Raw genomic sequence first — 15,394 nt, forward strand, 5'->3', positions numbered from 1 at the left:
TTGTAGTTACCCTTCATCAGATTGAGGAAGATCCCTTCTATTGTGAGTTTGCCAAGAGATTTAATCAGGAATGGATGATGGATTTAAGTTATGTATGTTAAGTTAAGTATGTTAAGTATGTTATGTATGTTAAGTATGTTCTCTCATATTTAAGTTAAGTATGTTCTCTGTTTTTATAGTGATGATTATCTGGCTTTTCTTTATTCTTTTGTTAATATGGTGAATTACAGTGATCCATCTTTGTTAAACCTACTTTATATTCTTCACATGAACCCCCACGTAGTGGTGATAAATTGTCCTTTTTATATATTGTTAGATTCAATTTACTAAAAATTTAAGAATTTTGAGTCTAACTTCTTGAAGGTATTGGTCTTTAGTTTTCTTTCTTTTGAAATCTTTGTCTAGTTTTGGTATCAGGGCAATGCCAGCCTCATAGAATGAGTTGGGAAGTATTCTATTATCTTCTATTTTCTGTAGGAGTTGGTATAGAATTGTAACTATTTCTTCCTTAAATATTTGAAAGAATTTGCCAGTGAAGTCTAGACCCAAAGTTTTCTTTGTGGGAAAAAATTTTTAACTATAAATGAACTTTTGTAATATTTATAGGACTATTCAGATTATTATTTCTTCTTGAATGAGCTTTGGCAGTTTGTGTATTTTAAGAAATTTGTCTACTTGTTCATTTCATCAAAGTTGTCAAGTTTATTGGCATAAAGTTGTTGACAGTATTCTTTATTTTAATATTTTTATTAGTTTTTTATTGCTGCATAACAAGTTACTACAAACTTAGTGGCCTAAAGCAACACACATTTATTATCTCACAAATTCTGAAAGTCAGGGTCCTCTGTTAAGGATCTCTCACTAGGCTCTAATCAAAGTGTCAGCCAGGACTAGGGTCTCATCTGAAGACTTGACTGCAAAAGGATCTGTTTCTAAGCTCACACGTTGTTGGCAGGATTCAGTTCCTTGTGGACTGTTTGATTGAGGGCCTTAATTCCCTGTTGGCCAGAGGTGGCCCTCAGTTCCTTGCCATGTCAGCCTTTCCAACGTGGTAACTTGCTTCACTAGAGCCAGCAGTAGAGAGGTTGTAATAAGATGGTAGTCATAGCCTAATCAGAAAAGAGACATACCACCACCTTTGCCATATTGCATTGATTAGTTACTAGGTCAGTCCACATTCAAGGAGGAGGGGATTACAGAGGGGTATGAATACCAGGAAGCTGAGAGCAGCAGGCAAGACAAGGTTTATGTAGCATATATACAGTCATATAAAAGAAAGACTGGAAGAAAAGGCCTAAAAATGTTAATGCTGGTATCTGGGTAGTGGGGATGATGCTTACATTTTATTTTTACTTTCTTTTGTATTTTAATCTTTTTGTGTATGTTTTAAAATATTCTTTTGTGTTTTCCTTTCCCTGCATAAAGATGCATAACTTTTAAAATCAGGGGGAAGTATTATTTATTAAGAAAACAAAAGCAGCAAATCTGCTTCCTGATGTAGGAAGACCATAAGTTGGAGCTAGGCAGGCCACTGACTCCTGCATATGAGGCCATTCAGCAAGAGCATGTGACAGGAATATGCACATCACAAGAATTACAGTATAAGCGTGTGTGCATGCATGGTGAAGACTAGAAGGAGGCTCTCCAGACTGTCAAGGGTAGTAGCCTTTGGATGTTTGGATTTTAGGTCATTTCTAATACCTTCTTTACACTTTTGTATATAGTTTGTTTTATAATGACTACGTACTTTTTTCCCCACGAACTTTGTGATACCCTCATATAGTTCTTCCAAGTGAGAAGGACTTTAAGCTACAACGCCCCTTGTGTGCTGAAAGGGAGTACTCTGCGGAGCTCTAAATGGAAGGGAATTCACATTTTGGAAGGCATGCACATGTCTCTTATTATTGCTATGTTAAGCAAGGACGCTTCTGAAGTTAACAAGGGTATTATTAAAGTTGAGAGCAATATAGCATAGTGGATAAGAGCCTGGGCTCTGAAGTCAGGCCTGAGTTTAAATCCCAGTTCTGCTACTTATCATATTGCTCTCAACTTTTTAAGGCCTCGGTTTTCTCATCTGTCAGAAGGAGAAACTAATAGTGCCTGTCTTATACGTAGTTATGAGCACAAACAGCTCTTGGCACCACCCTTGGTACATGGGTAAGTACTCTGTAATATCAGCTAATAAATATGTGTGTTGCCTGAAGACATTTTTAAACGGAAAAAAGAAAGATTTGAATTAAAATGAGAAAATCCTTTTGGAACAAAGGAATTCCAAACATTTACTCATTCCAAAAATAATCATTTAGGGCCAAGTGCCTTGCATCGATTGACTACATATGAACAATAAACCCTATTATTGCATACTCCCCATGCTTAGTGCACCTTCCCAGGGAGGCTTAAAGATCGGCTGCAGCCCATTGGCTGAGGGGATCACCCAGGGGGCTTTGTGGTTAGCCCTTCCAGTAACCCCAGCGCTAGAGCCAGATTTTCAGGCCTGTTGTGAGGTGTGGGTTAACTGGGACTCCCTTGTTCTTCTTCAGATTCTTTTTCACTTTTTATGGTCCCCTTTTCTGTTTCCAAATTGCTTTCTTAAGTGAAATTTCTGATTAAACCCTGAGCTTCGAGTACAGGGCATGAGCTAATTTTTCAGTAACGAATGTCTGATGTCCGGTAGGCACTGAGGTTTATTTGCTTCCTCGAGCTTTATTTTCTTCCCGAGCTCAGGCGCCTCACTAAATTCCTCTCACCCCCATCCCTCATTTTCCCACTTTTGTTTTAAACCCTTTGCCCCGCCTCCTTCACCTTCCCGCTTTTTGTGGACTCTGCGGCGCAGGCCGTCCCGCCCCACGCTCCTCTTGCCCGGCCCCTTGCGCCTTCCCGGCCCCGCCTGCTTCTCTCCTTTTGCTCCGCCCCTCCTTCCCCAGTCCTTGTACGCGCCTGGTGGGCGGGTGAGTCGGCGACACCTGTGCCCGCGCTGGCGAGAAATTTTCACGCGTTAGCTCCCTCTCCCCACACCTCCCGAAAGCCAGGTTGCTCCCTCAGGGTCTTTGCGCTCGCACCCGGGCCGCTTCCCATCTTTCGACCCCTGCCGCTTCCACCTCTTATTTCGCGCCTTCTTTTTCAGGCTGGGAAGAGGCGGAATTGGAATGGCTGCACCACCGTTGCCGAGGCGACGCCTTGGTTACTTCCGTTGGTCTCAGTGCTTCCGGGTTGGTGTTGCGGTGGCGTTTCCGACTGTGGGAGCCGCAGCTTCCCAGTCGTCCGCTGAGCCTGAGCAGGTGAGGGGGAGTTTCTGGGTTTCCAGGCTGGGGGAGCGGGGCTGGGCCGCGCCAGGCCGCGCGGGGCCAGGCTGGCCCGGTTCCCGGCGTGGGAGGGGCTTAACGGTCCTTTGGTCTCTCTCTCCCCTCAGCTGAGTCCCTTCCCTGTCTTTCATTCTTCTGGCATCGGTGGTTTTACTTCTTCGATTGAACCCTGCTTCCTCGACCCCCCTGGGAGGCCGCCTCCTTCAGGCGCCCCCCTTCTCTCCGCGAACTCGCTCTGACAGCCGAGGAACTGGCAAGATCCTGCTACCCAGAGGGTGAATGGGTATCTTTCCCGGAATAATCCTAATTTTTCTAAGGGTGAAGTTTGCAACGGCGGCCGTGATTGTAAGCGGAGTAAGCAAACACCTCCATTGTATTAGTGTGAAGGATGCTGTTGAAAGATGCCCCCTTCAGTTTCTACCCCCGCCACCCCTGAGGTCGAGGCGTTGGAGGCATCTTTTAAAATGCAGTTTAGTTACTCGATTGGCATGACAGCTGTCAGCAACGTGAATTAGTTTTTCAGGCAAGGTAACAGCAGGGACCTTGTTTTTGTTCCAGGGATATGTAGAGTCATCATGAACTCTTCCCTCGTCTTCGTTCCCTACATTAAGTTCCTTTGTGTCTCCATTTCCGAAGTATATCTCTAACCTCACTGCCAACGAGCATTGTTATCCGCTTCACTTCACACCATCCTAAGCCGGTCTCCCTGCCTCTTCCCTTTGTAATCCACTGTGCTCGCTGCAGCCCTGGTAAGCTAAAATGTGATGGATTTTCTCAGGTCATCCCCCGTTAAAACAAAAACCAAAAACCGTAAATCCCTGCACCCCACTCCCTCATTTTGGTTTCGAGCCTTCCAACACCACCTGCTCCTTATCATACTTCTTGTCTGATACGGTTTCGGTCAACAAGGGAATTCTCTGTTCCAGTTGTTTCTCCCTTCCTTCTCAGCACAAACCATATTGATGCCTGCCTCCACATTAGTGTCTCTGTTCATCCTGTTCCTTCCCCTATCCCTCTCTCTTACCTGCACCTCTGTCAAGGCTGAATTTAAATTCTCTCACCTCCACAGGCCTTGTCAAATTATTCAAGCCCATGCCGATTGTCTCCTTTTTATTGCTCCTGTTGCTCTTATAAGTTTGTATTACAGTTTAGCACTTAATTTTTCTTTAATGAACTACTTTGATTTCTTCCAGATTATAAACTCTTAAAAGGCAAGTACTATATTTCATACAACTTTTATTCCTGCCCCATCTCCTTGATTAGCCAAGAAAGATAGGTTGAATGGTAAATACTGTCTTGGTGTTAGAACATATTTCTCTCTCTCTCTCTCTGTGTGTGTGTGTGTGTGTGTGTGTGTGTGTGTGTGTGTGTGTTTAAACATGATTACACCAATACCACATTGCAGGTTTGGGCATTTAGTATGCTTTTGATAAATTTGCTTGGCTCTTCATTGTTACCTTTCGAATCTGAGAATCTCTAATGCCTTCTCTTTCTTAAAAGAGAAAGCAAGAAAGGCTCCCAGAATTTCCTAACCAGATCATTGGAGCATTGGAGCAATGTAGGGCTATGTAGCTTGTATTCTAGGATATTCTTATTCTTACTTGTTGGGCTGTCAAATTTTCCTTAGTCAGATCTTCATATCTGTGGTTATCCCCCTCAAGTTAAAATAATTTTTAGAGGGCTTGAGGGTATTTTGCACAAATAATTCTCTGCAACAAAAGCAAGGGAAGAGGATTTGAAGACAGAGAATATCTAGAGATCAGGAGAGTATTGTGTACAGGATGTGTATCATTGGCCAGGCCCAACAAGTTACCTTTCTCGTTTCTCCTGTAATCTTTTACATACAGACTGCAGACATAGGTAAAGGACATCACACTGGAAAACCAACTAAGTATTTAGTTGATATATACTCAATTCTGTGCAAGCTCTTCTGGGGGGTTATAAAAAGTGCTGTGAAGTATGACGTCTGCCTTCAGAAGTCTTACCTAGTTAAGAGAGGAAATAATATGGGGCAACTAGAAGATAAACCTCATCCTGGTCATTATTTTTATGCCTGAGTTAAGATAAAGAAGGGATAAATGAAGGTTCAAAAAATATTGCACAACTGTAGAATAGGTGCAACATAATGTGCATGCATGCATATAGCCTTATTTAAAAGAGAGGTTTCAGCTGACAGTTTAATTCAATAGTGTGATATGGCCCCCTGAAAAAGCAACTGCAATTTTCAGCTGCAGTAGTTGAAGTATAATACATAGAATGAAGAAAATGGTTATGGACATTTAGCCTGAGAAAGATAAGATGTAGGAAAACATGATAGCTGTCTTTAAATATTTGAAGGACTCCCCTAGGGAAAAATAAATTTGTTGAATTTGCCTCCGGAGGCTGGGTGAAAATAAGAGGAAGACAGACTTTTGGCTTGGTATGAGGAAGGACTGTCTAAAATCAGACTAATTAAAGATGATACAGGATCTCTTCATAAGATTCTTAACATTGGACTGAGTCAGATTTTAATATCAAATAGGATTGGGGTAGTGGTGGTAGTAGCAGTGTTGGATTTGGCCAGTGGTCCCCAGATGTTTGGATTTTATGGGCCAGTAAAATTGAAATGAAGGTGTGGGGAGGGGGCACAAATATAGGGTAATCAGTCTGATTTTGCCAAATAGAGACACTGAACGAAATCAGCTACCAACTACTATTATCATTTCATACAAATAAGGTGATATTTTAGTATAAGTATTTAGTATTCAAGACTCTTATTGCAAGCTGCAGCTGACATTAGAAGTGCCTGTTCCTTCTTTGCTTCTTAGAATTCTTTTCAACAACTTTCCTCTAAAAGGGCTATCTACTCCAGACTATGTACATACTATGCTTGAAAGGAAGTTTCCATAATTATTTTTGTGGCACATTCATCTTCATGTTTGCTGTCTTCTCTGGAAAATTGCTCTTTGCTTAGTTACAGAGAATTCCTTTTGCAGAAACTAAGTAAAACCTTATCTCCTCTAAAAGGAGAGTGTGACTCAAGGGGCTAACCTCAGATGGGGCAATGGAGGAGGTGGGCAGCAAGTAATATATGTTAAAATGTAATTTTGGGTACTTGAATTTTCAAGAATTTAATAATGATAATTAACTAACAGTTATTGAGCTAGGTGCCAGACACTTTTCTAGGTGTTGTACATGTATTAATTTTCAGTACAACCCTATGATACTGTTTTCATTATTATTCTCATTTTACAGTTCAGAAAATGGAGACACAGAGAGGTTGCATAACATGCCCAAGGTCACAGAACTAGTAAGTGGTGGAGTCAGGATTTGAATCTGAAGTCAAGATTTGAATTTAGGCAGTCTGACTTCAGAGTCTTCATTCCTGACCATAAACCACTTGACATTGCTTCTGAAATTCAGAAGCATACATATTATGAAGCTCTGAAAAAGGAATATTTAAAGGAAATCTGATAGTCCATGCTAACAAAAGATATTACTTTCAGCTGGACCAGGATTTAGTAAGTGGTTCTTAGAGCAGTAGTTCTTAAGTGTGGAAGTATCAGCATTATTTGGAACTTGCAAATTCTCAGGGCCAGACCACCAATCAGAAACTCTGGGGGAAAGGCCCAGCAACCTCTGTTTTAATACAATTTCTATATGATTCTGGTACATGCCAAGATTAGAAAACCACTGGCCTAAAGGCCAGAGCTGTGGAGAAAAGTAAAATTCAAGAGAAAAAGAGCTGAGAGTGGCAGAGAAAGAGAAGATGAAAAGATTGAAGATGACAGGTCTAATGGGGGTGGAATGGGGAAGGAGGTGCGGGGGGAGTGCTGGGAGCTGAATACATGGTTGCAGAACCGGAACATAAAAGAACAGTATTTGTATATGTTTGTTTTAAAAGGCCAGGAAAAGGAAAAGGAGATCCACTAGATGGGTGTATGTTGAATGCCAGAGATAAGAGAGAAATCATCCATACTGCTGCCATTCCTCTGGGGGCCAGAAGGAATGTGAATAGATGCTTAGCTCAGCCTGGATGGGGGGGTCATATGTATCTAGAAGTAGCCAGAGGAACTAAAACCCCAAAGTTTAGTGGAGAGATGAGAGGGCTAAGAATATGATAGGGCAGTGGTGTGAGCCTGTGTTTTGCACCTGAATCAAGCTAAGTGAATACCATGAACTGCTTTTATGAGATGCCTCAGCCTATACAAGGGCATTTCAAAAAGTCGTGGAAAAATGGAATTAAAAGATAGTATGAATCTTTCCATGAATTTTTTGAAGACCCCTTATATAACTTGAGTTACAGTTTCCTTCACTTGTAATTGTCTAATTGAATGTCTAGGTTGGGTGTACTGGATGGACTGAAGCCTCTTCTTTGGGTGGGAATGAGTATAATGTTAAAGAAACTATAGAGAATGAAGGACACAGGTTGATGTTTTGAGTGAATCACATGCCTACCCCTACAGAATGGCAGTAAAGAACAAATTCATGATAATCTAGCACCTAAAACAGGATCCCCCATTTTGTGTCATTCCACTTGGTGGAGTTTTTCCTCTACATCTGTTTTAGTTGCCAATTTTGTTGATCTAATTTATACGATCAGATGTTAACAAATGCTCCTCACTCTTGTGCCTTGTTCTGATTTGTGTTTATTTTTAGCATCAGAAAAGTGCCACTGTAAGCCATGAGATGTCTAGTCTGAATTGGAAACCCTTTGTATATGGCGGCCTTGCCTCTATTGTTGCTGAGTTTGGTAAGAATGTGAAAAATGACAAATCTGTATCTTATGGTAGAGATGGTTGCGGACGATGACAGCTATTTTGGTGAAAAGTAGAGAAAAAGTAAAAAGAAGCTTGCTCTATTTGTTTTAAAAATTACTGTCTCAAAGCCATCAAGTAATATTTCTGAGAAAGTACTACTAATGGTATGGCAAATGAAGTTAAGAAAAGTCAAACTTAGGAAGCTTTTTTGATAGTCTAGTGATTTATTAATTTGCTAGGCTTAAGTAATATACACAAAAATATAGAGCGAGTTGGATATGATAGGGGTTTCTGCTATATTCCTGTACTAATGGTCATCTTTTTATGTTAAGTTGTTTATAACTTTCTTAGTAAGTATCCAAACCTCTGTCCTGTTTAAGAAGAAAACTAACAAGATCAAATGAGACTCTTCTCTATTTGATTTTAATTTTGAAATATTTTTAGATTGTGATTTTTCATGCTCTAGATTTTCTTTCCTAAACTATTCATAAGTGACTACAATTCACCAATCTTTGTTGACTTTCTTGGTATGTGCTCTGGTGTTGTGACCAGAGCTACATAATCATCTTGTTAGTTTTAGACCTTGAAATATTCTTTGAAACATATTCTATCAATGTAATGACCCCTATGTGTTGACATAAGAGAAAGAGGTTTGGTTAAAGAAATTTTCCCCAAGAACTCTGCTGGTATTAGTCATGAATTACCTAAGGAACGAGGATGAATAGAACGAAATAGGACTTTGCCATTATCTTTATAATATTGGGGAACTGTTTGTTTCTTGTAAACAGATAAAAGAAAAGAAAACACACTAAACTTTGTAATAGTATATGAGCAGCAATCCCATGCTTTTATATCTTTTTGAAAATTTGGGGAGATTTTATGAGGGAGAGATGGGGAGACATAAGGTGGGAGGGAGCAAGAGGAAGACACTGATAAATACCAGCATGTATATTACAGATGAAATTAAAACATTTAAATTAAATGTTTTAATTAAATTATGTTGCATTTACTGTATATTTGGACTATCTTAAAGCACTTTATTATATCACAAATTCAAGTAGACTGTGGGTCAAATTGCTTCATAGATACAGTATATAGTACATTTCACTTTACTGCATACAACTCTTGTCCTCTGAAAATGGTATTCTAGTAGAGATCTTTTGTGTGTTATAAAAAGGACTTTGTCTTACATTACAAATATTGTCATTGGCTTACATTTAGGCAAAACATAACTGTGACTCTTTGGAAATACTTTTAAATGAGTATGTTTCTTTACAGGAACTTTCCCTGTGGACCTTACTAAGACACGACTTCAAGTTCAAGGCCAAAGCATCGATGTCCGTTTCAAAGAAATAAAATATAGAGGGATGTTTCATGCCTTGTTCCGAATCTATAAAGAAGAAGGTGTATTGGCTCTGTATTCAGGGTAAGACTGGATTCTTTTCTTATATCATGAACAGAAATGCATTTTAAAGAAGCTGTTTATTTCATTTGTCTGATAGTTTGTGCCTTTCATATTCACCATTTCAACTTGTAATTCAATACTGATATGCCAGTTTGTATTTCACCTGCTTCCAAATCTTTGGTGGCTGGTTGGTCAAGGGTTCTAAACCCTTGACCTTGGTGTTACAAGGCTGCGCTCTAACCAACTGAACTAACAGGCCAGCCCAAGTCTTGAGCTTTGGATTTTGTGTTCATCTGTCTATAAGTGATACCTTTTTAAAATTTATTTTTTTATTAGCATATTCATTATTACAAATTATAATTCTTTATGCCCCTTACCTGACTGTATTAGTCCATTTCTGTTGCTTAATTTATAAAGAAAATGAAATTTATTGCTTACAGTTTCTGAGGCTGGGAAGTCCAAAGTCCGTCTGGTGGTGGCGACAGTGACCCAGGGATCACACATTGCAAGATGGTGGAAGCAGAGAGAGCAGGGAGAGAGCAGAAAGAGCGAGGCCGACTCTCCTCTTCTTTTAAAGCCCTCAAACCATGCCCCTGACCACCATTTTTAATCCATTCACTGCCACATGGTCCTACAATCTAATCGCCTCTTCAAGGCTCCACCTTTCAATTACTGTAACAGGATTTCCCACCCTTTTAACAGTCACAGTTGGGGCTAAGTTTCTAATGCATAAAACTTGGGGGACACAATTCAAGCTTCAGAGAGTTTTGGGGAGACATAATTAAATTTACTACATTCTGCCTTTGGCCCCCTCAGAACTCATGTCCTTTTCACATACAAATACATTCATTTCATCCCCATAGTCTTAACTTGTTTCAACTCAAAAGTCCAAACTTCAAGTTCAAAGTCCCATCTCTAAAATCAAAACAAGTTACCTACTGCCAAGATACAATGGTGGGACAAACATAGGGTACATATTCCCATTCAAAAAGGGAGAAATAGGCCAAAAGAAAGGAGTAACAGGTCCCAAACAAGTCTAAAATCTAGCAGGGTAGGCATTAAGTCTCAAAGCTGGCAAATCAGGTACTTTGACTCAATGTTTGGTGTCCTCTGCACGCTGGCATGGGGATTGGCTCCCCAAGTCCTTGGGCAGCTCTGCTCCTACGGCTCTCCTGGTCTCAGGCCACACTTTAGCTCTCCCAGGCTGGTGTTCCACTCTGGTAGCCCCACAATTCCGGGGTCTCCATGGTGGTCCCACTCTCACAGATCCATTAGGAATGGGACTGATAGGTTTTCTCTGCTGCAACTCCGACCCCACCTTTCTGCTCAGCATTGCTCTGCCTGAGACAGCTGCATCTGGCACAGGCCTCAGGCTGCTTCTACTCATGGCGGGAAACGGCAGGCAGCTGGCCGGTATAAGCAGATCACATGGCGAGAGAGAGAGAGAGAGAGAGAGAGAGAGGGAGAGAGAGAGAGAGAGCACCCCCCCAGGGAGAGCATTAATCCATTCATGAGAGATCTGCCCCCATGACTCAAACAGCTTCCAACACTGCCACATTGGGGATCAGATTTCCACACTAATTCTCGGAGGACAATATGTCCAAACTCCATCATTCCACCCCAGCCTCCCAAAACTCATGTCTCTCATACAAAATACAATATGTTTATTACATCCCAACAGTCCCAAAAGTCTTAGCTTGTTCCAGCACCAACTTAAAAGTCCAAAGTGTCATCTGGGATCAAAGACAAAACTCCTTCCAGCTGTGAACCTGTAAAAAATCAAAAACAAACTTATCTGCTTCCAAGATACAATGGTGGAACAGATGTTGTATGCACATTCCCATTCCAAATGGGAGGAATAGACCAGAAGAAAGGAGAAGCAGGCCCCAAACAAGTCTGAAACCCAGTAGGGCAGACATTAAATCTTAAAGCTACAAAATATTTTTTAACTCCAAGTCTTGCATCCCGGGCACAATGGGGCATCTGGGCCCCCAAAGCCTCAGGCAGCCTTGCCCCCACAGCTCTGTGGGGCATGGCACTGATATCTGTGGCTTTTCCAGGCCGAAATTGCATATTGCCAGTGGCCCTACAGGTCTGGGGTCCGGGCAGCAGCCCTGCTCCCTTGGCTCTTCTAGATATTTCTTCAGTGGGGGTTCCTGTGGGGGCTTCAACCCTACTTTTCTGCAATTGAAAGGTGGAGCCTTGAAGAGGTGGTTAGATTGTAGGACCGCGTGGCAGTGAATGGATTAAAAATGGTGGTCAGGGGCATGGTTCTGAGGGCTTTAAGAGAAGAGAGAGGAGAGTCTGTCTTGCTCTTTTGCTCTCTCCCTGCTCTCTCTGCTTCCACCATCATGCAATGTGAAATCCCTAGGTCACTGTCACTACCACCAGATGGACTTTGTACTTTCCAGCCTCAGAAACTATAAGCAATAAAATTTGTTTTCTTTATAAATCACCCAGTTCCCTAGTATTTTGTTAGAAACAACAGAAATGGACTAACACACCAACCAATTACTCCCCAACCCCCCTCCTCCTCCCCACCATCTCTAGTATCCTTAGGTTTGTTTTCTCCTTTTGAAAGTTCAATGTATTATTGTGCTCTTCGTCTCTCTCTCTCTCTCGCTCTCTCTCTCTCCACCCTGTTATGAGTGAGGACATGTGATATTTCTCTTTCTGTGTCTAGCTTATTTCACTTAACATAATTTTCTCCAGGCTCATCCAGCTTACTGCAAATGGCAGAATTTCATTCTTTTTTTTGGCTGAGTAGTATTCCATTGTGTATATATACCATATTTTCCTTATCCAGTCATATGTCGTTGGACATTTAGGTTGGTTCCATGTTTTGGCTATTGTAAATAGTGCTGTGATGAACGTGGTGGTGCAGGTATCCCTTCAACATGATAATTTCCATTCCTTTGGATATATACCTGGTAATGAGATTGTTGGATCATGTGAACCTATGGAATGGGAGAAAATATTTTCAAACTATGCATCCAACAAGGGATTAATATCCAGAATATATAAGGAACTCAAACAACTACACAGTAAAAAAACAAATAATTAATTAAAAAAGGGCAAAGGAGATGAATAGACATTTTTCAAAGGAAGTGATACATTTTTAAATGGATATATCATTGCAGCACAGGCTTTCTCCTGGTTTCCTGAGAGTCATTAGTTGCCACTGTTAATAGCAAAACCACTTAACTATTTTTGTGATATTCTTCCTAAGTTGGCAAATACTGACTTCCTTTAAAATTTTCCTCTTTAAAGAAATATTATTTTGTCAGTTTAAATGGAAAATGCAGAATGAGAGAGAGGGAGACCTGTCTTTTTGTTTTTGTCAACTTTTGATTAGCCATAAGTTTGTGATTTATTGTCTAGTTTGTAGTTTACCTGCAGACAATTTCCTAGGCCATTCCTGCATCTAGGCTACCAGTTTTTTGCTCAGAGAATGGACATCAATTTTATTATTAACTTATGTTAGAATTAATTTAAAAGATAATTGTCTTGGGGAGAAAAATCAAGTAGTACTCCTATATATCCTGAAGCAAGTGATTCATGGATCATCTGTTTCACCTTGTTCTTTCATCAACATGGATAATCAAAAGATATTTTTATTCTGATAACAAGCAATAAAGTCAGAAATATGCATATTTAGTTATCATTTTTTAATCCTAACTGTTTGAGCTCCTGCTGTCTTTCTGTTTATACCTACTCACAGGAGGCATGAGTGAGAATATCTTCAGTTTATAAGCAGAACTTAAACAGGGTGAAATCTTGATCTAGTACCTTTTTGTTGATGGAATTAAAGATGTGTCTGCAACTGTTAGGAAGTAGAGTTTAATTTTGTTTTAATCTCTATGAGGTGGGGAACGGTATATAATTCTTTTTATCAATTGCTGGATTCACTTTGCTAATATTTTTGTATGGATTTTTGTGTCTAGGTTCATGAGAGAGATTGGTCTCTGTAGCTTTCCTTGTTTGTACTGTTTTTTGTCTAGTTTTGGTATCAGGGTAATACTAGCCAGATGAGTTAGGAAGCATTCCCTCTTTTATTTTATGGAAGAGATTGTGTAAGATTGTTGTTAATTCTTTAAGTGTTTGGTAGAATTCCCCAGTGAAATTATCTGGGCCCATAAATTTCTTTTTCGGGAACTTTTAAATTATGAGCTCAGATTCTTTAATGGTTGTCTTAGATTGGGCTGCTATAACAAAGTACCATAGATTAGGTAGCTTGTAAAAAAAGAAATTTACTTCTCACAACTCTGGAGGCTGGAAGTCCACCAGCATGGTCAGGTTCTGGTGAGGGCATTCTTCCAGGTTGCAGACTGCCAAGACTTTTATTGTATCTTCATATGGCAGAAAAAGTATGAGAGTGCTCTCTGAGGACCTAAGGGCAGTAATACCATTCATGAGGGCTTCACCTTTGTGATTTATTTATCTCCCAAGGGCCCACCTCTTAGTACCATCTCATTGGGGGTTAGCATTTCAACATATGAATTTGGGGGGGATACAAATGTTGAATCCATTGCAAACATTATGAGAATTATTCAGATTAGCTATTTTATCTTAGTTGAGTTTTGGTAGTTTGTGGTTTTCAAGAAATTAGTCTGTTTCTTCTAAGTTGTTGAATTTATGAGCATAACTTATGAGCGTAAAGTTGTTTATAGTATTCTCTTATTATTCTTTTAATTCTCTTATTATTCTTTTAATGGCTGCAGGATTTGTAGCACTATTCCCTGTTCCATTCCTGATATTGGTGATTTGTATCTTCTATCTTTTTATCTTTGTGAGTCTTGTTAGAGGTTTATCAATTGTATTGATTTTTTTTCAAAGAGCAAACTTTTGTTTTATTGCTTTTTTCCTTCTATGTGATGGTACTTCAAAAAGTTCATGGAAAGGTTTGTATTACCTTTCATTCTATTTTTCCACGAAATTTTTGAAGTACCCTTGTATTTTCTTGTTTTCAATTTCACTGATTTATGCTCTTTATTATTTTCTTCCTTCTGCTTGCTTTGGGTTTATATTGCTATGCTTTTTCTAGTTTCTTGAGGAAAGAACTTAGAAGATTGCTGATTTGAGACTTTCCTTCTTTGCTAATGTAAGCATTTTGTGCAATAAATTTCCCTCAGCACTGTTTTGGTTGCATACCATATCTTTTAATAGGTTGAATTTTTATTTTCGTTTAGGTCTATGTATTTTTAAAATTTCCTTTGAGATTTCCTCCATCAATACAGTGTATATATTTTTTTCCCTATTGGTTTCCCTTTAGAAACTTTATTCTTAAGTAAAAAGCGTATTTTTCTTTTATAAAAATACTTCTTTAAAAATAGCATAGTTTACAAGGGAAAATATATTTTGCTAGTGTAATCTTACCAACAATGAAAGACTGCCATATTGAAATACATTTTGCTGCTGGCAAAGAGGGCACCACTCAGAAGAAATGAGGAAGAATAGCAAGCACCAGGGCCAATTAACCACCTCCCCTGCCAATTTTTTATGTCCTGAAGTGTTTTCCCTATGTTTTCTACTAGAAGTTTTATAGTTTGGGAGGGTCTTACACTTAAGCCTTTAATCCATTTAGAGTTGATTTTGGTATATGGTGAGAGATAGGGGTCTGGTTTTGTTCTTCTGCATATGGATCTCCAATTTTCCCAGCACCATTTATCGAAGAGACTGTCCTTTCCCAAATGTATGTTCTTGGCTCTTTTGTCAAAAATCAGTTGACAAGTAAGTGAATTTATCTCTGAATTCTCTATTCTGCTCCATTGGTCTATGTGTCTGTTTTTGTGCCAATTGCTATCATTTTGCAGTATATTTTGAAGTCAGGGAGTGTGACACCCCCCGCTTTGTTCTTTTTGCTCAGGGTGGCTTTGGCTATTCAGGGTCTCTTATTGTTTCATATAAATTTTTGAACTGTTTTTTCTATTTCTGTGAAGTATGTCATT

At 39.7% G+C, this 15,394-nt stretch overlaps 1 protein-coding gene across 3 annotated transcripts in view; it reads left to right on the forward strand.

Moving 5' to 3' along the window:
• Nucleotides 1–3,202: 3,202 nt before the first annotated feature.
• Nucleotides 3,203–15,394, forward strand: part of SLC25A14 (solute carrier family 25 member 14) — a 33,833-nt gene continuing 21,641 nt past the window's right edge. Inside the window, exons 1-3 of one of the 3 annotated variants that reach the window (XM_063083811.1) lie at nt 3,203–3,278; nt 7,941–8,034; nt 9,320–9,467. In XM_063083811.1, the coding sequence (XP_062939881.1) occupies nt 7,971–8,034; nt 9,320–9,467 (212 nt within the window). In that variant the 5' untranslated portion in view covers nt 3,203–3,278; nt 7,941–7,970. Of the gene's footprint in view, nt 3,279–3,433; nt 3,657–7,940; nt 8,035–9,319; nt 9,468–15,394 lie in introns of those variants that run through there. The other 2 variants (XM_063083812.1, XM_063083813.1) reach the window with 2 other exon arrangements.

Source organism: Cynocephalus volans, chromosome X, assembly GCF_027409185.1.
Source record: "Cynocephalus volans isolate mCynVol1 chromosome X, mCynVol1.pri, whole genome shotgun sequence".
Taxonomy (NCBI): domain Eukaryota; kingdom Metazoa; phylum Chordata; class Mammalia; order Dermoptera; family Cynocephalidae; genus Cynocephalus; species Cynocephalus volans.